Source organism: Panthera uncia, chromosome D2, assembly GCF_023721935.1.
Source record: "Panthera uncia isolate 11264 chromosome D2, Puncia_PCG_1.0, whole genome shotgun sequence".
In the NCBI taxonomy this organism is placed as follows: domain Eukaryota; kingdom Metazoa; phylum Chordata; class Mammalia; order Carnivora; family Felidae; genus Panthera; species Panthera uncia.
In genome coordinates this window covers 51,071,367-51,099,096 of record NC_064818.1, presented here as the reverse complement: position 1 = coordinate 51,099,096, position 27,730 = coordinate 51,071,367, and the positions used below count along the sequence as shown (strand labels likewise).

Below are 27,730 nucleotides of genomic sequence, written 5' to 3'. Positions count from 1 at the left end.
CATCTGGCAGCCAGCCCACCGCAGAGAAGAGGGAACTCCGCAGAGAAGAAACTAGCAACGAGGCCCCAAAGGTGGAAGTGCAGCCTGAGAAACTTGAGCCGGCCCGGGACTGTGCCGGCCTTGCCACTCACTCTGCAGGGTGTGGCGTGCAGGACCCCTCCGGCTTCACAAGACCGATCTGCCTCCTGTGGTGAGCTCATTCCATATGCACTTTTCACACACCATTTCATCCCTATCATTTATTCCATATCATAAGGCTATTAGGCAGGTGCTGTAATTTTTCCATTTTTCAGACAGAGAAACGGAAGCCCAAAGAGGTGAAATAACTTGCCCCAGGACGCACAAGCAGGAAACAGAGGAGCCAGGATTCAAACCCCCTGTGTGGCCATCCCTGGAGCCCAGACTCTGACCGCAGCCACTTCAGCTTTCAAGTGAAAATCAAGATGATGAGGTAAAGGTTAGTGCTGCCTCCAACTGACACTGGGGATTGGAGCAATCTTGTCTCCTCCCTTGTAGGTAATATTTTGGGTTTCCTTCCTTGCACACAGCCAGGCAAATGACTGCAATTCTAAAAAGAGATAAATATAAAAACAAGAAGTGAAACACTACAGACACCTGAAACCCGACCATTTCTGCAAGCTCGAGCTAGCAGAGTCGCCTCGCAACAGAAATAGTTCTGTCCTGTTTAGATAGGCTTTGTTTTGCTACATGGCTGCATATGCAGTGAAGTGATATCAAGTCCTGAGGGTCCACTCCTTTGATGAGTTAAACACACAAAGGCCTACATTTTGATGTAATCTGATAGCATGTAGTTAAGTCCTAGACAAAGTGCAACTGTGAGGAAGTGATAAACCCAACTTCCTGCACAAAGCCGCCTGAGATAACACTTTCCATGGACTGGAGAAAAAAAGAGAGAGAGAGAGAGAGAGAGAGAGAGACATGATTGCTACAGAATTTTAAAAGAACTATTCCATTCTTAATAAATAAACCCTTCTCCATGGGGCTCCAGCAACAGCTAAATAAAACGGACTGCAGTCAGGTGACTATGTAGTATTTCCACATATGACTTAATTCTCACTTTTATTCATAGACAGTGTCAATCACTGGAGATTCACTTGATTTTTTTCTCTTAAGAGTACTCTAGTTCAAACTCGAAATCTCAGGTATCTTCTTGGCCAGAACATCCCTGCAGTTGACCAAGAACTCGAATTGAGGGAATTGAGTTTGCATTAACTGGCTTAATGGTGTTCCCACTGAGTCATTAAAGAGGTTGAATCAGTCTGAATAAACACACATTGGAAGAGTTGTCAGATTATGGAAGGACCAATAACTATTTCCACAATGCCAAAACAAGGTCAGTCATGGTTTCACTAAGGGTTCTCAAGAATCATGTCCTATCTAAACAACCAATAAGGGCTGACTGTGCTGGGAATTTTCTGTGAATACATTTACTCCTTTACTAATATAGCAAATATTGTAGAGATTTTTAGCTCACAATATTCCCCAAAGAGCACCTACTATGTGCTAGGAAATACAATAGCAAACACAGAAAGAAACAGCCCCTTCCCTCAAAGACTAGTTAGGAAGATGAATAGTAAAGTAAACATAGAAATATGTGTAAATCACAAATTTTATTGAGTGCTTTGACGAGAAAGGACAGGGTGGCCTGATTTTGGTTTTGGATGAGGTGATCACTTCCCTGATGATGTGATATTTAGGCCTGAATCATTCAAGCAGACCAAGAGGGAGGGAAGACAGTTTCGGCAGAGAAAACAGGCCATATCAAGGCCTTGAGTTGGCAAACAGCATGGTGCCTTCAGAAGCTAAAGGAAGGCCATGTGTCCAGAATAAATTAAATAAGGAGAGAGAGAGAGTCTGATATAATCCTGGAAAGCACAGAGGAGCCAGATCAGGCAAGGGCCTTGCAGGCCATGTAAAGAAGTTTGGCTTTATCGTGAGCATACTGGGGATTATTCCAGAAAACACTGCTGAACCTCTAATAGTGTTTTGTTTGTACATTGTTTACTAGGCAAGGCTCTCAGAGAAATGAAGCAGCCCTAACATTCTTTGGGGAATATTGTGAGATAAAAATCTCTACAAGTAATCTGGAGCATTAAAGGTATTCCCCTCAGTTCAGCCAGTTCAGCCAAGCCACAAACTGGGAGGGGGGAAAAATCAGAATGATAAAAAAATTTAACGAACCATGTCATTTTATTATTTTGATATGATTATAGAGTCACATGGTTGTACATATACACTCGCCATATGGACAAATCCTCTTGTTTCACAAAAGAAACTAAGGCCCAGAAATAGACTTTGGAGATGCCTTTGCTGCAGTCATTGGGATGGGAAAGTGAATGTCCTGCTGCTGAGAATATCACAATGGATCTGAAAAACTGGGCTTCCAACATGTAAAACCAGCTTCAAGTTTTCTTTCATTAGGGCTTCTTAATGTGTTGGTTTTATTCCACAATCAAGTGATGCTTTAAATCTTTCAGGCACAGGTTAATAAAAGTCATTTTTTCCTCTTGTGTCTATTTCCAAGCCCTGACCCATGTTTCTGAGAACCTACTCTGCGTAAACCCCACTGGCTACCTGGCCCTCAACTGATGGGTTTTGAAGCACGGAGTATGATTAGAGATTTGCTTTTGATTCTGAGGCTCGTGACAAGGGATCCTGGCCCTGAAGCTAGGGAATTTGCTGGTTTGAGATTGAATCAAGTTCTTAAAAAAAAGGATTGACACTTCAGGGCCAACCAGACATTGCCTTTGCTATTCTGATGACTTTCGACTTGGGGCTGAGTGGATTCCTGCTATGTAGTAGCATTTTGACCTCAGTACAGTTTCATTTAGTTGACCTCAGAGAAAATCCTCTACCTCTCTGGGCCTCTACTTCTCTTCAGATGATGCCTAAGACACTTACATGTCCAACATTCTATATGTTGGCAAGACAAATAAAAAAAGTTTAGAATCTTGACAGAAAATGTCCTTAGCACCTCACTTCCTATAATAGAATGGAAGGAAGGAAGGAAGGAAGGAAGGAAGGAAGGAAGGAAGGAAGGACAGAAGAAGACTGGGGTTGGAGGAGAGAGAAGGAGGGAGGGAGAGAAGGTAAAAAGGAAGGAAAAGAAGGAAGAAGTCATTAGTGAACAAAACTAAGGAAGGAAAAAAGGCAAAAGCTGTGCTTTCCATACCACTCTGCAACCTTAACAGAAATAGATTGGGCTTGAGTTGTGAATAAGTTATTGTTTATTTAGCCATCAAAACACAGCCCAGTGGAGTATACTTAAGCATCCTTTGCAGATTAAGATTCTGGATACCTATGCGTCAGCAACTTCTGTTTAAGAAAACAAATGAAGTTTCAGGAAAAAAATTGTTAGAGAAGAGTTATGCTTTTTTTTTTTTTGAAATATTTCAGGGTTGCCTGGGTGGCTCAGCCTGTTAAGGACCAGACTTCAGTTCAGGTCATGATCTCACAGTTTGTGAGTTCCAGCCCCGCATATGGCTCTCTGCTATCAGTGCGGAGCCCGCTTTGAATCCTCTGTCTCCCTCTCTCTCTGCTCCTCCCTTGCTCTCTCTCTCTCTCAAATAAACAAATATTTTTCTTAAAAAGAAAAATAAATAAATTTGAAATGCCTTATATTGCAAAGATTTTGTAAATCATTGACATCTACGGAAATCACTTAGCCCAGAGGCTAGCACTTAGTAAGTACTCAGTAAATGTTATTTAATGCTATAATTCATACTACAGAGAACCAGAAAACTTGAAATCCAGACCTCTGAACGGATAGCTATGTGATTTAAGCAGGTGTCTCTGCCTCTCTAAGTCTGTTTTCCAAATCTGAAAGAAGAATGGATTGGATTCAATTGAATGAGGTGGCATACAGAGCTTCTCCAGCTGCTATTCTCCAAGTCCATTTCAATTGTGTTAGGGCCCCCATGTTTGAATTGAACATTAATATTTTAATGAAAATAATTTCTTTCTCACACCGTATTGTAAAGCACCTGCATAACTTTGCAGAGCATTTCTCTTTCCTTCCCTAAGCAGATTCTGGAGCACTAAAATTAAAGAGAAGTAAAGGGGATTAACATTTCCCTAAAAGGACCAATTGGAAGGGCAACTTCAGGGCACTAGTTAAAATGTCAGTCCCCTTAATAAATGTCCAGTTAGGGAGTCTGGTCCTAGTACTGCATTGTAGTATTTAGAGGACTGTGAGAGTGGGGTCAAGCTCTGTTGGCTCTTAACTCCATCACAACATCTGCTCAAGACTCAGGACTTCCTAAAACTGGATTTTAAACACCCCTAAGAGACTGCCATTTCCCTGAGGGTTTCTCTTCAAGTAAAAATGTTTTTGCCTCCCAAATTGAGTCAACACATCTGTTCCTACCTATCTTAAAAGCTTCATCAATTCAATAATTGTCCAAAAGGAAGAGGGAAAAAAAAAAGCTATTGTGTGATGAAAACTTTTGGCAAATCTTATGAAAACACATTCTTAAAACATCTCTCATTTCTGAGAAACAAAGTAAAATGTATGAATTGTGTTTTGTTTCATGACGAACAAAATGATTCATTGCTACAATGAGGTATTTTGACCATATCTACATAAAACAAGTATGAACATTCAATTGAAAAAATAAAAATAACTCAATTAGAAAAATAAACTTTGAGTACCTCCTCTCTAAACGGCACTGAACTTGGCCTCAAAAAACTAGGCAGGTTGTCATGCTCAAGTTTAAGTTATTTAGGTGTTAGCTGTAGCTTCTATGCACTGAGAAGTTTCTTTACAGCTACTTCTCTGTGCTAACACAGTAGCCTCCAGCCACATGTGGCTACTGAGTGCTTGAAATGTGGCTGGTTAAATTGAGATGTTTTATAAGAGTAAAATACACACTAGATTTAGAAGATTTAGGGCAAAAAGAGAATGTAAAATGTCTCATTAATAATTTTACATCAATTATATATTAAAATGACACTATTTTGAATATGTTGGGTTAAAAATATTTTATTCACTTAGGGGCCCCTTGGTAACTCAGTGGGTTAAGCATCTGACTTTGACTCAGGTTATGATCTCACAGTTTGTGTGTTCGAGCCCCACGTCAGGCTCTGTGCTGGTGGTGCAGAGCCTGCTGGGATTCTCTCTCTCTCTCTCTCTCTCTCTCTCTCTCTCTGCCCTTTCCCACTTTCATTCTCTCTTGCTCTCAAAATAAATAAACTTAATAAAATATATGTACATATATACATATATGTATAATTGTGTGTGTGTATGTATATATATATATGTATGTGTATATGTGTGTGTATATATATACACATATGTATATGTATGTGTATATGTGTGTATATGTGTATATATATATATATATATATATATATACACATATACACACACAATTCACTTAAATTCATCTGTTTCTTTTCACCTTTTTAACATACCTATTAGAAAAATCTAAAATCTCAGGCGCCTGGGTGGCTCAGTCAGTTAAACGTCCAACTCTTGATTTCAGCTGACATCATGATCTCTCGGTTCATGAGTTCAAATCCCACATCCCTCCGTGCTGACAGCACAGAGCGTGCTTGGGATTCTCTTTCTCTCCTTCTCTCTCTCTCTCTCTCTCTCTGCTGCTCCCCAGCTCACACGCACGCGGGCACTCCCTCTCAAAATAAATAAATGAACTTTAAAAATATGAAAACAATTCTTAAAGTATATAATGAAAAAATACTCACCCTCACTTATAATTAAAGAAATATAATTAAGACAAAGTAAGGCAAGTATTTAAAAGTTTCATAATACCTACTGTTGATGTTGATGAAGGGAAACAGCATTTTCATATGCTATTTGTGGGAGTATTAATTGGTACAAGCTCTTTAAAGGGCAACTCAGCAATAGCTATCAAAATTTACAGTGTACGTACCCTTTTTTCCATTTCAGGAATTTTACCCTCGGTTATACTGATACATTGATGCAAATCTTGTGATAGCAAAAGACTGCAAATGATCTAAAGGTCCATAAATAGGAAACTGGCTAAATGTTTTGGTATATTCATACACTGGAATACTCTATTGCCAGTAAAAAATGATGATGGTCTCGATATTATTATTAGTAGTATTAAGAATTATAATATTAAGAAATATTAAATGTAAAAGCACAGTGCAGGAATTTGTTATTTACTCAGAATTATTTGAGATTATATTTTCTGCCAACAAAATGGAAGTCTAAAATAATCATTAAATTGAATTATAGAAAAAAGTTATATTTTTTCTTCATCAGCTGAACTGGGGAGACTAAACATTTATACTTACTACATTTGTGTTTACAGAGGTCCTTCTGGAATCAGGACAGATTGAAGAGGACTAGGACTAGAAGATATCTTATGTAAGGGCAGGGCACATGATAGACACTCAGTAAAGGCTTGTTGTCATTATTAGTCATAGTAACTCAAGCTAAAAGAGATGCAAACTATACAAAGCTAGTGATGGCAGAAAAAAAAAAGAGGAGAGAACCACGTGATAGCTAGAGAAAAAGTAGAGCTGGTGACTCATAGTGGGTAGGAGCTAGTAAACTGGAGCAAGCCTTCAGGATAATATCCAAAGTGGCGGGAGGAGCCAGGTGGATGAAGGAGCCCATCTCTGAGTCAAGACGTTTAGGAGAATGTGCAGCTTTGAGGAAAAGATAAATTCACTTTGGGACTTATAAATTTAGACAGCCTTGTGAATCTCCAAATATATCCGCTGGGTAACTGGATCCATCTCTCCAGGATTCAGTGGGAGAGGATTAAGTTAGAGTATCTATCTTCTATGATGAAAATGGAAATAAGAGATGAAGATGAAACAGAGATGAGAGATGGGTTAAAGATGAAAGATGGTGATGGAGAGGAGAGAGGAGAGCTAGGGATGAAGAAGAAGGATGGTGATGAAGATGAATGTGAAAGGAGAGATGAGAGATGGAGACCAAGATGAGAGGCAGAGATGGAGATGAGAGTTGGAGATGGAGATGAGAGCTGGAGATGGAGATGAGAGCTGGAGATGGAGATGAGAGTTGGAGATGGAGATGAGAGTTGGAGGTGGAGATGAGAGTTGGAGGTGGAGATGAGAGATGGAGATGAGAGATGGAGATGAGAGATGAGAGACGGAGATGGAGATGAGAGATGGAGGTGAAGATGAGAGACGAGAGATGGAGGTGGAGACGAGAGATGGAGAAGTAGGAGGCTGGGGAAGGGAAAAGGGAAGATAGAGATATTGGAGATGGACATAGAAATGAGGAGACAGAGACAGAGAAAGACAGAGAATCCCAGCAGCTCATATGTTGTGTGAATGGCCAGGCAACTTCTCAAAATGGCCCAACCACTTGTTGGCGGGACACCGCAGACTACATTTAACTTGAGTGAAGCCTCAAATGGCCATTCCATAGTGTGGGTGCTTGCCTTAGTGGCACTATTTCTCAGGGCTAGTAAATTCAAGTTTGGAAGAGAGAATAATCATTCTTTTCACAAATCTTTACTAAGCACCCCCCCCCCAGACACTGTACTAGGTGCTGAAGTTAATAGTGGTTGTAGTGATTGCAAATTATATCTACAAATTGTTTTACAATTATCTCCTCAAATGATAAAGCTATGAATGTGGGCCTCTTCCCTTGAATGTGGGACAAATTTAGTGACTTGATTTTAACAAACAAAATGTTACACTATGACTTCTGAGACTAGGTCATAAAAAGCAATGTGGCTTCCTCCTTGATCTCTCTTGGATCACTCATTCTTGGGAAAACCAGCTACCAAGACATGAGGACACTGGAGCGGCCCTATGGAAAGGTCCATGTGGTGAGGAACTGAAGCCTTCCACCATCAGCCATGTAAGGGAACCAACCTGGAAGGGGATCCTCCAGTTTCAGTAAAGCCTTTAGATGACTGCAACCGCAGAAACATTTTGACTGCAACTTCATAAGAGATCCCAAGCCACAGCCACCTAGTCAAGCTGCTCCCAAATTCCTGATCACAGAATCTGTAAGATAATAAATACCTATTGTTGCTTTAAGCCAGGAAGTTCTGGGGTAATTTGTTACCTAGCAATAGAAAAAGTGGTAGACAAGACAAACATGGTCCCTTCCCTCATTCTGGGAGCTGGTAATAACCTATTATTGCACAAATGTAGAAGCAACGTGAGTCAAATCATGCCAGCAAACCTGTACAAATGTTATAATGTTCCATCAACATGGAGTGTGAAAAGGAGATTTGTTATATTGTTATATTAGTGTGACCAGGATATCAATTTGGAGTCTGCTTTGTCACCCAAAGGGACAGCGTGTCTTCATGACATGATCATTGTAGAGATGGTGGCAAATGATGGTGGGCTCTAGGGCTGTTAGATCTAGTGGATTCAGGTCAGAGAAAGTGCAATGGCAAACCAACCCCCATGCAAACCATGGTAAATGGAGAGCAGAGGCCAAGAGCCTCACCGAGAAAACTAGTCTACATCACCCCAGCCTCCTACTAGGTCTTCCTGCCTCTAGTATCGATACTTTCCAGTGCACCTCACATGGGAAACCAGAAGATTCTTCTTCAATCGCTGCTTCATTACGTAGCCTTCTCCTCTACACACACACAAATCTTAGCTAGGTTCCCACTCCTACAGGTAAAGTATCTCAGCATGGCATTTACGGCTCTCCTCAGTCTGGCTCCAGCTCACCTTTTCATGATTCCCCTATTTATACCCCATCTTTAGATAAACTGAAAATCCTGAAGTTCTCCCAATGTGTCTTCATTTTCAGGCTTCAAACCTTTTGTCAAGTCATTCTCTCAACCTGGAAGCCCATTCCACCCCTCATCCACCTCACTGTATGCTAGCTATCCAACAAAGATGTTCTTAAATGCTTCTCCATGAAATAGTCTCTGATCCCTTTAGCTCATAGAGTATTTCCCTCTTCTGGATGCATCATTAATGGAATTGGTAGGATATAAGTCCTTTTCTGTCTACACTATAATCACACACATATATATTACACACATATGTGTGTAGCTCATCACCTCTACCAAGCTTCTTATAAGCTTCATCTTTGTATCAACTTGGTCCTAAGCTTCCTCTTTTTACCCTCTCCTCTCTCCTTAAATGATCCATGACATATAACTTCATCCATCATCTATATACTAGATATCTCCAGCCCTGACCTCTTGTCTGTGTTACAGACCTCTACTTATACCTGCTACGTAACATACTCTCATGGGTGTCTCAAGGCTCTTCACAGTCATCATGATCAGTGGAAACTCATAGTGCCCCCACCCAACTCAGGACTCCTCCATGTTTCCTTTCTCAGTAAATGCCATCCAACACCCAACCAGCCATCCAATTCTGCAAGCCAGAATCTAGGGGTCCTCTTTGAACTCTCCCAACTGTCAACCTCTGTGTCTAATCCATCACTAGGTCTTATTGATCTTACCTTCTAAATAGTTTTCAAATCCCAAACTTTCCTCCATCTCCACTGACACCCCCTGAATCCAAGCTATCATCAGTCCTCACCTTGTCCACCATCTTCTATCTAGTATCCTAACCAGCCTCCCCACATCAACTCTAGCCTCACAACTCCAATCCATTCTAGGTCATATGAATAGAATGGCATTTGGGTTTTAAAACTCAAATCTGTCCAGGTCATTGCTAAAGGTTTAAAGCCTTCAATGACTTTCCATTGTTCTTAAGACAAACATCCAAATCCTTAATATAAACTAACCACTGGACCCTCCATCATCTGGCCCATTTACCTCTCCAGCCTAATTTTGTGTTCAGTATTTCAGTCACAGGGGACTACTTTCAGTTCCTCAAAAGTGCTCCGCTCTCTACAGCCTTTACACATGCTGTTTCTTCTCATTCCATCTACCACTTTTGCCTAATAAAACTCCTGTTCATCCTTCTTTTTTATTATTATTTTTTTTTTATTTTAGAAAGAGAAAAAGAGCACACAGGCGGGGGAGGGGGCAGAGAAAAAGAGAGAGAGAATCTTTAAGCAGGCTCCACACTCAGCTCAGTGCAGAGCTGGACTCAGGGCTCAGCCACACAACCATGAGATCAAGACCTGAGACGAAATCGAGTCGGACGTTCAACCACCTGAGCCACCCAGGTGCCCCTCCTGTTCATCCTTCTAATCTTAGCTCAGACCTCAGCTCCTCAGAGAAACCTCCCCAGCCAGATCTGGTCCCTCATTTACATGTTCTCATTGTTCCCTGTATTTCCTTTATTGTATTTATATTGCTTATAATTACATATTTTTTTTTATTATTTGAGGGCAGAAATCATACTTGTTTTATTCTTTTACATTTTATCTCCAGTACATAAAGAGTATAGGAGCTACTCAACCAAATTTGCTTTAAAAACATTAAAGGAAGACATGAAGCAAGGAAGTAAAAAATTCAAGTAATCACTGACAAAATCTAGATAGACCAAAGTTCATCAAAATATGTCTATGGACATATGTATTTCATTGCCAATATCTTGAATATACATTAAGTTTTCTTGAAACCTAAATTTTCATATTTTTCTCTATTTTATATTTGTATCAATTAGCATTTTACATGGCTGAAAATAACTGACCGCAGTTAAACAAACAGAGTTTTCATTTTTCTCTCCTAATAGAAGGTTTGAAGTAGGGCTAAAACAACTGGCAAAAGTCGTCAGCAAGGGTGCCTGAGTAGCTCAGTCGGTTAAGCATCCAACTTTGGCTAGGTCATGATCTCACGGTTGGTGGGTTTGAGCCCGACAGCTCAGAGCCTGGAACCACCTTTGGATTCTGTGTCTCCCTGTCTCTCTGCCCATCTCCCGCTTGCTCTCTCTTTCTCTCTCTCTCTCTTTCTCTCTCAAAAATAAAAAATAAAAATAAAACGAAGTCAGCAAAATCACAGGCTCTTCTAACTTCTTTCTCTGCCACTCTTAGAGCCCAACTTTCTTCCTCAGCATTAAAAGCTAGGCTGTTGCCCCTCCAATATGCTATTCATACTCCAGGCAGAAAAAGGGGAAAGATAAAGGGCAAAATGTGTGTGTCAACTGGACTCATCTCTCTTTATCAAGAAAACAAAAAATGGCTTTCCTGGAAGCCCCACACAGGAAACTTTTACCTATATCTCAACCCCAGACTGGGGTTGTGGCCACTCTACCTACAAATGAGTTGGGGAAGGTATATGTTCTTAAACAGACATACTGTCTGACACACAACTGTAAGTATAATAATGAGGAATAAGGGGATACTGGAGATAGGAAGGCCACCCAAGAGTGTCTGTCACACTCTGCCACAAACAATCAGACTAACTGGATTCCAAGGCTTGGACTCAATCTCAGAAGCCTAGACGAAAGTGATCTTTTTCAAGTTGAAATTTTGAGAAAAGAAATTCAGGCTCTGCATATATGCTGCTAAGCTTGTATGGATGAAAAATGAAAAATTCTATCAAATACGTAGTTGTTTTATCTATGTAATACTAAATCTATCTGCTTAACCGAACACCTGGAATAATCTTTCCTCCTTAAAATGCTATTCTTACCACTGTATATTCTTTTTTTGAGAGAGACACAGCATGCACAAGTGGGAGAGGGAGAAAGAGAATTGCCCTTGTATGTTCTTAATTAAAAAATTAACTTTGAAGAAGTTAAGTCACTATCAAAACTTAAGCCTGCAATTAAAGCCTGCTGCCATTATGCAGTTTCATTCACACCTTTCATGCGGATATTTAGGTTCTGAGGGAGCAAATGAGACTCTCCACATATCCATTAAATGAAAAGTGTAGAATAAGCATGTAGCCAATTCAGCTGTAGTTAAGACCTAAGAAATCAGAAGGCTAAGTAAGAAGAATGAAGAATGCAAGGGATTTACAGGGGCACCTGGGCGGCTCAGTTGGCGAAGCATCCAACTCTTGATCTCGGCTCAGGTCATGGTCTCATGGTTCATGAGACTGAGCTCTGCATCAGGCTCTGCGCTGACAGTGTGGAGCCTGCTTGGGATTCTCTCTCTCCCTCTCTCTTTGCCCCTCCCCCACTTGCATGTGCACAGTCTCTCTCAAAATAAATAAATAAATTTTAAAAAGAAAGAATGCAAGGGATTGATAGAGTTATTGAGCCCATTCTAGACAGAGTTTAGAATGAGAAAAGCAGAGTGATCTGTGGGGAGAGGTTTCCTCAACAGGGAAATGATGTTTGGTAACTCAGACGCAAGGACAGATGAAGTATGGAACATAAGCAACAAGAATATAACAAACAGGATATGCTTACTATGTGAAGGAATCTCTTTTTCAGTTAGTATCACTGCCTTTAATTAGTTCAATTCAACAAACATTTATTGACCATCACCTACGTGCCAGAAATTCTGGGAAAGGCTGGTATTCTTCCTTGCCCTGTTGGGCAAGAAAAAAAATATTATTGCTAGATGGAATTTTGGAGGGCAGATATTTCTAATTTCCCACTTTAAAGATAAGAATATTGGGACACCTGGGTGGCTCAGTCAGTCGAGTGTCAGACTCAACTGTGGCTCAGGTCATGATCTCACTGGTTAGGAGATCAAGCCCTGAGTTGGGCCCGAAGTGACAGCATGGAGCCTGCTTGGGATTCTTTCTCCTTCTCTCTCCATCCCGTCCTTACTTGCATGTGTACATGCACATGCTCTCTCTCTCAAAATAAATAGATAAATAAGGTTTTTTTAAATAATCAAAAATAAATTAAATTAAATTAAATAACCAAATAGGGGCTCCTGGATGGTTCAGTCAGTTGAGTGTCCAACTTTGGCTCAGGTCATGATCTCATGGTTCATGAGTTCAAGCCCCATATGGGGCTCGCTGCTGTCAGCACATAGCCTGCTTTGGATCCTCTGTCCCCCTCTCTCTCTGCCCTTCCCCTGCTCATGCTCTCTCTCAAAAATAAATAAACATTAAAAATAAGATAAAATAAAATAAGATAAAATAAAATAAATAAAATAAAATAAAATAAAATAAAATAAAATAAAATAAAACAAATATAAGAATACTAAAGTCCAGGGGCAGCTGGGTGCCTCACCCTACTTCAGCTCATGCTGTCGAAGATCGTTGGTTCAAGCCGTGCATCAGGCTCTGTGCTTTCTGCACAGAGCCCACTTCGGATCCTCTGTCTCCCTCTCTCTCTGCAACTCCCTCACTAGCTCTCTCTCTCTCTCTCAAAAATAAATAAACATTAAATAAAAGAATATGAGGGTCCAGAAAAATTAAATGACTCCCTATCATCACCATTTAGTCAACAGAAAGCCACGGCTAAATCTAGGGTCTTCAGAGTCTCACCCAAACAAAATCCTTAAGACCTAGAGAGAGGTAATCTTCATGTCAGGACAACTTCTCACTTTCAAAGACAATGGGGTTTTGTTGTTGCTACTGTTTTATTTCTTTCTTACAAATAATTTACCACTTTCAAAGGCATGCCATTCAAAACTTCTCCCTCATTCTCAAAGTTGCCAGGCTATTTTTCTTCATCGTCATCAAGCATATTCAGCAAGCTTGGGTGAACCTACCCAATGCTGACCACACTTCTCTCCCCCCTTCCTTCTCTCCCACACCATTTCCTCTGTCTTCCCTCCCTACCCTTCAGCACCTCCATGCACACCCGTTACGTTGATCTACACTTGTTAATTAGTGGTTTCAAGATGCTCTGATGTTATATCAGAGGCTATGTCTCCCAACTACTTTTGAGAGCTCCAGAAAAACAAACTCAAGGTTTGGAATGAGAAGAACCTGGATTACAACTGGAGCTCTGCCATTTACTGTGTAGCCTTTGGTAAACTGTTTAACATCATTAAGCCTCAGGCTCTTTGTGTGTTTAATGAGGAAAACCATACCTAATTCATAAGGATGATGCAAGTATTTCATGAGATAATGCCCCACAAGCACTGAATCGTATGAAGCTACACACTGGTATAAAATCAGGGCTCAATACATGTTATCACTTTTTTATTTGTTCCCACCCTCCCCTCTCTCCAAGGAATGCCTAACCTGTGTCATTGGTCAGACTTAGGTTCAAATCTTAGCTCTCTCACTGACCAGCTATACAACAGTGAGTGATTCTCATGACCTCTCTGAGCCTCCTAGAACAAAGTCTGGCTTGGTGGGCCATATCCAATATTTTCTGACTGAATAAGCTACAGATTCCTTATAAATAACACAGAGATAATAAGCCTCACCTCACATGATTGTTGGATGAGCTAAATGAGATCATGTAAAGCAAAGTATCTGCCATGTTCCCTTCTTCAGCTTAATTGATGAACTGATTACCTTGGAAGGGGATGGATTCATTGGATGCTAGATCAAGAGTCTTTAATTCACGTGATCTATTATTATTTACCTATATTTCTTTATTTGTTTCCCTCAATAGTTCTTGGGGGAGGGTATGGTAAGGACACATAATACCTCTCTTCATCTGAATTATAGGTCAACTGAGAAATAAGACAAAGGACAATCAGATAAGGTTCAAAGTATCCCCTCTATGAAGCCGATATGGAAACTGGATTTATGTGAAGCAAGAGGCCCCCTTGCACCGAACCTGTTAGGCTGCCTTACCTACTCAGGAGCACTGGACCACCATGGGCCTCCCCACCCTCACCCCAGAGTGGAGACCTGCTCCTGGAGGAGTAGATCAAAGTGTATAGTCTCTACAGGCAGACTGCAACCCAAAGAAAGAATGAGAGAAAGAAGATATGCCCTCGCAGGCTCCTTTCCTCTCCCATTCAAGTAACTCACTCCATCTCCCCAGGGGAGCAGTGAAAATGGGGCAGAGGCCAAGAGTAATTGGGGAAAATCTCTTGTCCTGGAAAATAAAAAGTCAGCAAGAAGCATTCCAGGCATCTGCCACCTAACAAACTCTATATGCAAAATGGGTTGCATAGGCCTCCTCAGTCCCTCTGCCCTACCGCAAGAATTCGAGGGTACCTGGAATAGAGGTGAAGCGCCCAGCCTGGAGGCAGGCTGCCTAGTTTTGAATCCAGGCTCTGTCACTTACTAGTTCTGTTTCCTCTAGCAAGTTATGTACTCTTCCTGGGCCTCCATCTGGTCATCTATAAAGTGCAGGAATTGACAGGATGGCTGTGAGGATTAGATGAAAGGTCTATGAAGCGCCCCAAACACGAAGGGATAAGAGCAAAACAAGTGAAGTTATTATTACTGGTGAGTTTCTTATAAAAGCTGTAGGCTCCTTAGAGTAAAAGGTGAAATAAAATACCATGCCACTCAAGAATTGCAAGCCAACTATCGAATAGATCTCCCACAAACCCAAAGCAAAAAATAATTACAGTCAACTCCCGATCATACTTGTGATCTTAGGACCATGAAAACCATCTCCCAGTGACATTACCTCCTGCCCCAACTTCCCTCTTCATTCTGTTAAACCAAAGTCTCTTTGATCCCTTCCAAATTGAATTACACACAACTTTCTTGTCTTAGTCCTTTTAAATTACAGTCCTCCCTTATGGACATCTGTGAGGAGACTGTCAAAGAGAAAAATCCTATGAGATTTTGTATATTCTTAGGTCAGAGTTCTGGCTGAGGTTGGCAGAGATAAAAGGTGTTGGTTTGGGGTTTGTGACGTAAGTGTGAGTCGTAGTTGCACTAAAAAAGAGTGGTCAGTTGGCTGCACTAGCCAAGAAGGATTCCTGGGAATCAGTCATACACGAGGAGGGCAGTGGGTATTCAAGGAAGGAAAGCTGAGAAAGATTCTAAATTGGAAGAGACTGGAAATATTTTACAGAAGTCTGAAATTTGTGTGGTGGGTGCTCTGGTCAGGACAAAGACCACAAAGCTGACTGAATAGATCTCTTCTCCTAAAACAGAAAAGCATACAATGGTGGTTATATGTGTAGTTTTGGAGTCAAATAGACCAGGGTTTAAGCCCCATTTTTACCCACTTCTTTGTTACATGACCTTGAGTAACTAACTCAAATATCAGTGTCCCTATGTATAAAACTGAGATAATAGCACCCACCTTAGGAGACTATGAAGAGAATTAAACAAAAGCAATGTGTATAAAATTCTCAGTACAGGGCCCTGCACATATCTGTGTCCACTAAAGTTGTTAATACTATCATACACAATAGAAAAAAACAGGTAAGGGGCTAATATCCAAAATATATAAAGAACTCCTACAACTCAATAACAAAGAGACAATCAATTTAAAAATAAGCAGGGGAACTAAATAAGCTTTTTTCCCAAAGAAGACATCCAAATGCCCAATAACTGCTTGAAAAATGCTCACCATCACTAATATTCAGGGAAATGTAAATCAAAACCAGCATGAGAGATCACGTCACGCCTGTTAGAAAGGTTATCATCAAGGAGACAAGAGATAACAAGTGTTGGCGAGGATGTGGAGAAAAGGAAGCCTTGTGCATGGTTTGTGGGAACGTAACTTGGTAACAGCCACTGTGGAAAACAGGATGGAGGTTCCTCAAAAAATTAAAAATAGAACTACTATGTGATCTAGCAATTCCAATTCTGGGTGTATAGCCAAAGGAAACAAAAATGGTATTGAAGAGTTACACGCAGTGCTATTCACAATAGCCAACGTATGGAAATAGCCCAAGTATCTGCCAGAAGATGAATGGATAAAGAAGATGTGGTGCCTATACACACTGGAATATTATTCAGCCATGAGAAAGAAGGAACTCCTGCCATTTGTGACAATATGGCTGCACCTTGAGGACACTGTGAGGTAAGTCAGAAATACTGTATGGTATCACATGTCTGTGGAATTTAAACGAGCCACGCTCATGAAAACAGAGTATACAGTGGTTGTGACGAGTGCCTGAGGGATGGGGAAATAGTTAAGATGTTGTTTAAGGGTACAAACCTGCAGCTAGTAAATTAGTCCTGGAGATCTAATGTACAGTATGGTGATTATAGAGAACAGTACTGTATTAGAAGTATCACACTTGCTAAGAGACTAGATCTTTTTTAAAAGTTTGTTTATTTTTTTGTTTATTTATTTATTTTGAGAGAGAGAGAGAGAGAGTGTGTGTGTGTGTATGTGTGTGTATGCAAGTGAGCAAGGAAGGGGCAGAGAGAGAGACAGGATCCCAAGCAGGCTTCCCATTGTCAGCACGGAGCCCCACATGGCCTGATCCCAGGAACCGTGAGATCATGACCTGAGCTGAAATCAAGAGTCAGGTGCTTAACCGACTGAGTCACCCAGGTGCCCTCCTAAGAGATTGGATCTTAATTATTCTCACCACAAAAAAAATAATAATTATATGATATCATAGAGGTTTTAGCTAACACTACAATGGCAAATATATTGCAATATATAAATATATCAGATTAACATGTATATCTTAAATTTATACAATGTTACATACATATCAATTAAATCTCAAGTTTTTAAATGGAAAACCTCTGGGTTAATTCATAGACAGTTTTGTAATTATTATTTTCTTCCTCATTATGATGAGATTATCCACTTAACTTTAGAAATTAAATATAAGAGGGGAGTCTGGGTGGCTCAGTCAGTTAAGCATCTGACTTCAGCTCAGGTCATGATCTTATGGTTTGTGGGTTCAAGCCTCACATTGGGCTCTGTGCTAACAGCCCAGAGCCTGGAGCCTGCTTCAGATTCTATGTCTCCCTCTCTCTCTGCCCCACCCCCACTTGCACTCTGTCTCTCTCTGTCTCAAAAATGAATAAACATTTAAAAAATTAAAAAGAAAGGAAGGAAGGAAGGAAGGAAGGAAGGAAGGAAGGAAGGAAGGAAGTGTAAGAAATGAACCAAGGGGCTCCTGGGTGGCTCAGTCAGTTGAGTCTTGATTTCAGGCCAGGTCATGATGCCAGGGTGTGAGATCGAGCCCTGCATCCATCTCCATGCTGAGCATGAACCCTGCTTAAGATTCTCTCTCTCTCCTTCTGCCCCTCTCCTTTGCTCAAGCGCTGTCTCTTGCTCTAAAATTAAAAATTAAAAGAAAAAGAAATGAACCAATAATTGAAACTATTACCAATTCTTTCCATTATTTCCAGTTACATGCTGGCAGGAAGCTTCTTGTTTTCTTTTTTGCAAGTAATCTCTACCTCTGACATGAGGCTCAAACTCAGGACCCTGAGATCCAGAATCACATGCTCTACTGACTGAGCCAGCCAGGCATCCCTGGCAGGAAGTTTCTTAAATCACAATATATACCCTATAAATCTTATGCTTTTAACCACTATGCATTTTTCCTATATTGAATCAATACTTGCATTCTTACTGCCATCAAAACTTCAACGCCTTTGGGTGATAATCGTATGTCAATGGAGGTTCATCAATTCTAACAAATGGACCACTCAGGTGGGGGATGTTGATACTGAGGGAAACCATGCATGTGTGGGGGCAGAAGGTATACATATGGGAAGTCTCTGTACCTTCAGTTCAATTTTGCTGTGAACCTAAAACTGCTCTAAGAAGTAATGTCTATTCAAAAACAAAAAAAAAGGGGCACCTGGGTAGCTCAGTCGGTTAAGTGATGACTCTTGATTTCAGCTCAGGTCATGATCTCACAGTTGGTGGGTTCGAGCCCTGAGCCAGTCCGGCTCTGTTCTGATAGCATAGAGCCTGCCTGGGATTCTTTCCCTCTCTCTCTCTGCCCCTCCTTGGCTCACAAGTGTGTGCTTGCTCTCTCTCTCACTCTCTGTCTCTAAATAAATATTTTTTAAAAATAAAAACAAGAACAAAAACCTGAAGTTGTTTCAAATTCCATCAAGTGAGTCAATGGGAGACATGCCCAGGACAAATCTCCTGAAATCTCTTAAAACTTCAATTTGGCACAACAGTTTTAACTCTCCCTTCCCATTCTTTTCTCAGCTCTACCAACAGGGCCACCTTGGGCTTATGTGATGCCTCTGTGGGTCTGCAGTGGGAAGGATGGGAGAAGAAGAAGGCACCCTTCTTTAGGGATGTATAGCCTCAGGCCAGAGTCTCATCTTGGCAAGTGGGGCTCGGGCTGGATTCAGCTCCAACTGGCCTCCTCAATCAAGTGTCTTTGTGCAGGACACTAACTGCATAACAGTACACAGCAGCCCTATTTAGCCATTGGAATAATTTTGAATTCTGTATCTTATCCTTCCTCTGCCCAATCAGAAATGAAAGCAGTATTTCTTCGGGTAGTCATGAGCAGAGGAAAAGAAAAAAGTAAATGAGGGTCCCGCAGAAAAGACTGAACAGTGCCATTAACTCTTGAGAACCCTTAGCATTAAGATGCTTCATCTTAACGTTGGAGGACCTGGACTTGACTCTGCTCCACAAAAGCAAAGGAAGGACAGTATTTTTTTTTCTCACTATTATTTTCCCAGCCCTCAAAACAGTGCTTGGTAAATAAAAAAGGATTCAATAGGGGCGCCTGGGTGGCGCAGTCGGTTAAGCGTCCGACTTCAGCCAGGTCACGATCTCGCGGTCCGTGAGTTCGAGCCCCGCGTCAGGCTCTGGGCTGATGGCTCTGGGCTGATGGCTCTGGGCTGATGGCTCGGAGCCTGGAGCCTGTTTCCGATTCTGTGTCTCCCTCTCTCTCTGCCCCTCCCCCGTTCATGCTCTGTCTCTCTCTGTCCCAAAAATAAATAAAAAACGTTGAAAAAAAAAATTAAAAAAAATAAAAAAATAAAAAAAAGGATTCAATAAATATTTATTGGCTGAGTTGATGTTTTTATAGGGATACGATAAAGCCAACTGCTGTGCTCCTTTCATAGACATGAGAATAATTCCCTTACAGCTTAGGCACAATAAAAATGCTTCAAACATTTTAAAAGTCTGTAGGAATCAAGAAGGAAGGCAGGTGGGACAGACATATACTTGATGAAGCCTGCAGCAAGCAGTTTACTAGTTGAGAATCTGGGCTTTGGAGTCAGAGACTGGATTCTAACCCCAGCTTTTCCATCCATTGAGTTGGGGACACTGCACAAAGTGATCTTAACTGTCTCAGTTTCCTCATCTCTAAAATGGGGATAATAATGCTCAGTTAGCAGGATTGTTAAGAGGATTAAATAATACTACACATTAGAAACATCTAATACAGTTACCAGCACATAGTAAACACTCAGTAAATGACAGCTATCATTAATGTTTCTGCATCTTCAGAAGGCTACGAAAAAAGTAAAGTAAAAAAGGGTAAAACTGTGCAAACATGGCAAAACCTTGACAGCTGGTGAATCTAGGTGATGCGTAAAGGGGTTCGATGCATTGGTGCTACTTTTATGTACATTTGAGATTTTCTACAAATTTCTTAAAGTTAAAAAGCAGAAAATACACAAAGACACAATTGCCTCCCACTACCAAATATTCAGTCAAGACAGCATTTATTCCCTCAGTAAATCAAACACCATGTGCAGGATATCCCATGCCACCTGTATGGGATGCTGGAGTCCCTGCCCTCAGAGAGCTTAGAGTCTAGTTGGAGACAGACATTAAGCACGTAGTCACATAAATAAATACATAACCACAAGTTAAGAAAATGCTTCACAGGAAATGATGGGGCTGTGGAGAGGTTATAGACGGACGAAGTTGACAGAAGGAAGTCAGGAAGGCCCCTCTGAGGAAGTTATATGTAAACAAAGACCTGAGTTGCTTAGCTGGATAAAGGAAGGAGTTAGCACTCAGGTGGTGATGCCACCATGGGCATACGTCCCAAGGAGGAAAGGCCAGTGTGGCTGGAGCACAACGCAAGGAAAAATGTGGTTTGAGGTGGGGACTAGACAGCTGGACAGGGCTTTGGAGGCCCTGTTGGAGCTTTGGGTCTTGGTCCTCTGTGTATTAGGAAACCTCAAAAGGGACTGACAGAGAGCCGTCCAGTCACTCAGTAGCACTTGCTGCCTCTGGGGACGGGAACTCGGAGATTAGATAAGAGACACTGAAGAGAGGGGCGCCTGGGTGGCTCAGTCGGTTGAGCTTCTGACTTCACCTCAGGTCATGATCTCATGGTCTGTGAGTTCGAGCCCCGCGTTGGGCTCTGTGCTGACAGCTCGGAGCCTGGAGCCTGTTTCGGATTCTGTGTCTCCCTCTCTCTGACCCTCCCCTGTTCATGCTCTGTCTCTCTCTGCCTCAAAAATAAATAAACGTTAAAAAAAAATTTTTTTTTAAAAAAAGAGAGACATTGAATAGAAACAATGTCCACTATATATGCTCTTCTGTACTGTTGATGGTTTTCTATTAAAAATAAATCAAGCCATCAACTTAAGAGGAAAAATATCCCCCGCCCTCAAAGGAGAAAGTATCTAAATCACACATGAACACACACAACATTAGGTTACACAGCAACAGAGGCGAAGACAGGCCACAGGCCGACAACAGATTTCAGCCCACACAAAAGCTTTCCCAATGATTGTTTGATTTCAGCTTTCCGCGCATTTTCCAGCGGTGCAGCCCTTCAGAAGCCCCAGGCAGGGTGGTTCCCAGACAGAACCCTGTAGTTTTGAGAGCCCTTTAAGGCTGTGGCTCACAGAGCACTACCCAGGAGAGAGTACCAGGAGAGCGTATTCAGGCAGGCACAGCATGGTTGACTGGCTCCTGGGTGGTTTTCAAAAGCCCTTGAGAGTCCTTGCTCCAGGCTCAGGGAGGGCGTTTAGAGCAAAGTAGAGATGATACTTATGGTCAGTGGTCAAAGAGGGGCCTCCTGGTGCCCTGTCTATAGGAACTGACATGCCGCTCTTTGCAAAACGTAAGAGCTTGTTAAAGCAGTCAGACAGCAGCTGATACACAGTTCATTTTGTGAACGCTGGCCTTCACCGTGGCCTCTCCTTTCCTCCCTCCTTCTCATCCTGTCCAACCAATCATCTGATTACAGTTCTCTTGAAGATAGTCTTTGTGACCTGCAAGAGTATGGTTCACAATTTACAAACAGTGGATTTTGCTACGCAGTGGCATTGCCAGTTATATTTTTCTTTCTTGTTTTTAATTTTTCTCCAATAAACATGCTTACTTTTATAGTACACAAGGGCATGTGGAAACCTCCTCTGATGTTTGCATTTAACTTTGCCACCAAGTCACTGGAAACTACTGCTACCTCCTGGTGCTTTTGTATTAGAAATACAAAGTGAACAAAAACAGGGTTTTTAGGACAGGTCCAGGGATAGGTCCTGCCAAGGCTCTGGGCTGATGTCCATACTTTTTTTTCCCCTCCCACATTCCTCAAGGATCAAAGGTTCAACGTATTTCTCGATTCCCCAGCCCTACATTCCCCACACCCACCCTATTCTCCTAACACCTGCAAGCTGGGGCACCCTCTTGAACCATATTCTTCACTTCAGCTGCCTTTATAAATGAACTTTCTAAACTTAGGAAAGCAATACTCCACACCGCTAAGCAGAGGCAGTTTCACTAAGACAGATGGAAACAAAGAAATGGGACCACACTCACTTGAAGATTTGCATAGGCCCAGACACTGAAAGCTGGGGCCTCTAGAATTCAACCAAGTTGTTCTGACGACTCCTGAAAAGTCACCTCTCCTCTTGGTCCACAGCCCCATTCAGTGATCCTCTACCCATTTAGGACGGAAGCTGAATGAATAAGGGCTAAGTGCCCACCCCAGGGTCAGATTGCCTGGGTTCAAATCCACATGCTACCAGTTCAGCTCTGGAGACCGGAACAAATCACTTCACTAAACTTCTATTTCCTCATCTGTAAAATGTGGGTGACATCTGAATTAAATACGATAATGGGTGTGATGCCGAGCAAGCATTGAATAGATGTGAGCTTTTTTCTTTCACTATATTCGCTGTGTTGTACTTTTCATCTCCATGACTGATTTATTTTATAACTGGAAGGTTGTATCTCTTAACATCCTTTATCCATTTCACCCATGTCTCCAGTCACCTCCCCTCTGGCAACCACCAGTTAGTATTTAAGAGTCTGTTTGGTTCTTTTGTTTGTTTATTCATTTGTTTTGTTTTTTAGATTTCACATATAAATGAAATCCTATAGTATTTTTCTTTCTCGGGTTGATTTATTTCATTTATTCATTTATTATCCTCTAAGTCCATCCATGTTGTTACAAACGGCAAGATCTCATTGTTTACTACTAATATTCCATCGTATACGTATGCCACATCCTCTTTACCCATTCATCCGTGGATGGACGCTTGGGTTGCTTCCATATCATGGCTATTATGAATTATGCTGCATAAATATAGAGGTGCATATATCTTTTCAAATTAGTGTTTTCATTTTCTTTGAGTAAATACACAGTAGCGAAATTACTGGATCACATGTTATTGCTATTTTTATTTTTTTGAGGAAACTCCATACTATTCTCCACAGTGGTTGTACCAGTTTGCACTCCCACTGACAGTGCACAAGGGGCTCCCTTTTCTCCACATCCTCGCCAATACTTATTATTTCTTGGGGCGTCTGGGGGACTCAGTCGGTTGAGCATTCGACTTTGGCTCAGGTCATGATTTGCGGTTTGTGAGTCTGAGCCCCGCATCAGGCTTTGTGCTGACACCTCAGAGCCTGGAGCCTGCTTCGGATTCTGTGTCTCCTTCTCTGCCCCTTCCCTGCTCATGCTCTGTGTCTCTCTCTCAAAAAATAAAATAAAACGTTAATAACATGAATTAAAAAGTACTTATTTCTTATCTTTTTAGTACTAGCCATTCTGACAGGTGTGAGGTGATATCACCGTGTGGTTTTGATTTATATTTCCCTGATGATGAGTGATGTTGAGCATCTTTTCATGTGTCTCCTGGCCATCTGTATGTCTTCTTTGGGTCTATTAGGGTCCTCTGTCCATGGACGTGAGCTCCTTTAAATTTCAGCAATTCTGCCACTTCTTCTTGCTGCCTCCCACCCCATTTAAATTGATATTATTTAGACACTTTTTAAAAATATTTATTTATTTATTTATTTATTTATTTATTTATTTATTTATTTTGAGAGAGAAAGAGGGTGACTGGGGAGGGGCAGAGACAGAGGGAGAGAATCCCAAGCAGGCTCCAGACTCAGCATGGAGCCCAACACAGGGCTCTATCTCATGACCTCAAGATCACGACCTGAGCCGATATCAAGAGTTGGATGCTCAACCAACTGAGCCACCCAGGCGCACCTAGACATTTATTTTAAATTAAAGAACATTCATTTGGGGTGCCTGGGTGGCTCAGTTGGTTAAGCATCCGACTTCCACTCAGGTCATGATCTCGTAGTTTGTGGGTTCAAGCCCTGCGTCGGGCTCTGTGCTGACAGCTCAGAGCCTGGAGCCTACTTCAGATTCTGTGTCTCCCTCTCTCTCTGCCCCTCCCCTGCTCATGCTCTGTCTCTCTCTGTCTCTCAAAAATAAATAAATGTAAAAAAAAAAATTTTTAAGAACATTCATTTTTATTTCTGAATAATTTGAGGACTTTTGTCTAGACTGCCTCTGAGGTGTCACAAACCTAAGGGAGAAAGAATTCCCTTTAGCAAGCTGTTATCAATCAATTGTTTAGTACAGTGTTCTGTGTGTGGAAGAAGGAAGAGCAGGAGAAGAAGACAGTGTGGACTGAAGGTCTCTACATAGAAAGATCAGAGGAAGGAGCCATCCAGGTGAGAAAGGGCCCTTTGGAAGAACTAAATGTTTTGCTTTGTCTTCAATAATATAGAGTGGAGTCGGGGAGCCTGGGTGGCTCAGTTGGTTAACCAACCGACTTCAGCTCAGGTCATGATCTCACAGTTTGTGAGTTTGAGTCCCACATCAGGCTCTGTGCTGACAGCCCAGAGCCTGGAGCCTGCTTCGGATTTTGTGTCTCCCCTCTCTCTATACCTCCCCTGCTCACGCTCTGTGTCTCTCTGTCTCTCAATAATAAACATTTAAAAAAAACTATAAAAAAATAGTAATATGGAGTGGTGTCAGCAGAGTCATAATAGGTTATTTGAGATTTCAGAACTATACATCTAGAATAGTAGTTCTCAAATGAGGGCAATTTTGCCCCCCAGGAAACACCCGGCAATGTCTGAAGATCTTGTTGGTTGCCGCAAAAGGGATCAGGGACGGCTACTGGCATCTACTAGGTAGAGGCTACACATCCTACAAGACACGGGACAGCTCCCTGAAATAAACAATTATCTAATTCAAAACATCAGTAGTGCCAAGGTTGAGAAACCTGATCTAAATCTCCACTTTTTTGAGAGAAAGGCATACTTACCTTTCTTTTCCTTTAAAAGATAAGTCCTCATTGAAGTCATTATCAGTGTTTTCAAATAGTGTTTTCAAATATTTTTATCCCTGACAATATGACAATGTCTTTAGGTTCAGCTAATAACAGCACCTGCCTTTCCTTTCACTGCTTCCGGGGCTCATCCTCCTTACTTTATGCCCTCACTCTATAAACACTTCCTTCATTTTAAGAAAGGAATCAAACTGCAGGAAAGCACTAGCCACATATGTTAATGATTACGTGATATCACAATAAAATTCTAGGCCTGGTAGCCTTCTCATCAATGCGTCTTTAGATTAAGTCAAGACACTTCACCAGACTGGGCTGCTGTCCAAGCAGATTAAATTAGAAGAGCTTGTAACACACTACAAACACACACACACACACACACACACACAACTTATCAACATGATTAATCAGAAAGAGTTTTACCGGCTGTTTGTTAATGCGTTTCACCAATCAAACAACTGAGGAATGTGACTGCTGGCTGTTGACCCTGGGAACCCAACACCACTATGCTGTGTTAAATTGATAAATTAGTTTAAAAGAATGTTTACCTCCCTTTACTGTATGACTCTCTGCTTGGCGTCCTTTTATGAGAGGATGAACCTGGCTTCTAGGAGTCTAATGTCTTCGCCTTAATCTACTACGGCAAAGAAGGGCTCACACAAAGAAACTGAGCTTACTATGAGTGTACTACCCAATACTCTGGAGGACCTGGCCACTCCAAAGCCCCTTCAGAGCTAAAGGCCATATCCCTTCTCAGAAGCTCCCCCCTCTACACGTATCAACAAAGGGAGAAAAACAAAGGTCTCTTCAGGAAGCCATGAGCCTCTCCGGTGGGAACATTAGGACATGCCCTCCAATCACATTGTTTTTCCAAACTACTTGACTTTGGTAGCTAACTCAGGTTTGAGATGTACCATGCAAACACAAATGGCATTCCAGACAATCAACCATCACTGACCAGGAATTTAAGTAAAACAATCACTTACTGGCATTGGCAAGAGCCAGTGAATGCAGGCAGCAAGGGCAAAGGGGGTGACTTAAGAGTGGAGTGTTTGAAAGGAGCTGGCACTGGGGTCAGACCTAATGTCTTAATGGCTAAGAACAATTGCTACTGCTTATTGAGGTCCTATTATGACCATTGTGCAAGGCACTCTCTCTCCATTGGATCATTTAATCCTTGCCAGTGTTTTTATACTTCCTTGATTTGCAGATGAGGAAATGAAGGCTCTGAAAGACTGCACTGTCAGCCTTCCTTGAAAGTATTTGGAGGCAGGGCTTAGGAGAATTTGCTTCTGTGCAGACTTGAACGAGTGACGGGTTAGGTAAGGGACAGGGCCCAAATGACTCGTGCAAGAGCCCTGGAGAGAATGTAAGACACCCAAAAGTAACAAAGGAGGGGATACCTTGGGCATTCGAGGGAAAGCCAGGATAGAATCAGGTAGTCTGATTAGACCATCTGCAAGGGTCCAGAGCTCCAAAGTGTGGAATACAACTACTTGTGATATAAGGAATTGCAATAGGCATTAAATAACAATAAGTCACATAAAAAGAAGGATGTTAGCTTTTTCAGTTCAAGATTGGTTGTGTGGATTTAAATCAAAGGGGGAACAATCTGATTGTGGTACTAATATGTTTTTAAGTGGCTACTTCCTTTAAAAAAAAAAAAAAGAGGGGTACCTGGGTGGCTCAGTCAGTTAAGCATCTGACTTCAGCTCAGGTCATGATCTCGCATTTCGTGAGTTCAAGCCCCACATCGGGCTCTGTGCTGACAGCTCAGAGCCTGGAGCCTGCTTCAGATTCTGTGTCTCCCCTCTCTCTGCCCCTCCCCTGCTTGTGCTCTCTCTTTGTCTCTCAAAAAATGAATAAACGTTAAAGAAAAAAATTTTTTTTAAAAAAGACAAAAACTGAGCCTCCTGGATGGCTCAGTTGGTAGAGTGTACTACTCTCGATCTCGGGGTTGTGAATTCAAACTCCATGTTGGGTGTAGAGATTACTTAAAAAAATTAAATCTTAAGAAGAGAGAGAGAAAACAGGTCTTAGACTGAGATTCTTTTTTTTTTTTTTTGAGGGGGGGAACAGAGAAGGGAGGAGAGAGAGAGAGAGAGAGAGAGAGAGAGAGAGAAAGAGAAAATCCCAAGCAGGCTCCACTCTGTCAGCGCAGAGCCCAACATGGGGCTCAAACTCACAAACTGTGAGATCATGACCTGAGCCAAAATCAAGAGTCAGACACTTAACCAACTGAGCCACCCAGGCATCCCTGTATTATATTTATTTTTATAGTTACTTTCCATTTAGGTCAAGTGGTACTGGTTTCCTACTTATGGTAATAAGTTAAAGTTCTCTCTGACAATGATTTTATTTTAGAAGTGACTTGATGTAAAGAAAAGAAAAGAAAAGAAAAGAAAAGAAAAGAAAAGAAAAGAAAAGAAACTGGTTAAATGATAGGAAGGGTGACACGCAGGTAAGGTGTGTGACAAAACTGGTTAAATGATAGGAAGGGTGACACACAGGTAAGGGTGACAAAAAGGTAAGAGACTGGTCTGGGAATGACTGCGTTTTAGGTAACACTGCAGATACACAAGATATATTTTATGTTTGGTGTAGAATTAAGACCAAGG

General features: G+C 41.4%; 1 protein-coding gene and 1 long non-coding RNA gene across 2 annotated transcripts in view; one reads left to right on the top strand and one right to left on the bottom strand.

Moving 5' to 3' along the window:
- EXOC6 (exocyst complex component 6) overlaps nt 1-8,002 on the bottom strand; it is a 302,754-nt gene extending 294,752 nt beyond the window's left edge. Inside the window, exon 1 of the mRNA XM_049646393.1 lies at nt 7,861-8,002. Coding sequence (XP_049502350.1) covers nt 7,861-7,919 — 59 coding nt within the window. The 5' untranslated portion in view covers nt 7,920-8,002. The remainder of the gene's footprint in view (nt 1-7,860) is intronic.
- On the top strand, nt 3-4,884 carry LOC125933389 (uncharacterized). Its single transcript, XR_007460942.1, has 2 exons — nt 3-190; nt 294-4,884. It is a non-coding gene; the product is annotated as an uncharacterized LOC125933389 (long non-coding RNA).
- Nucleotides 8,003-27,730: the final 19,728 nt, after the last annotated feature.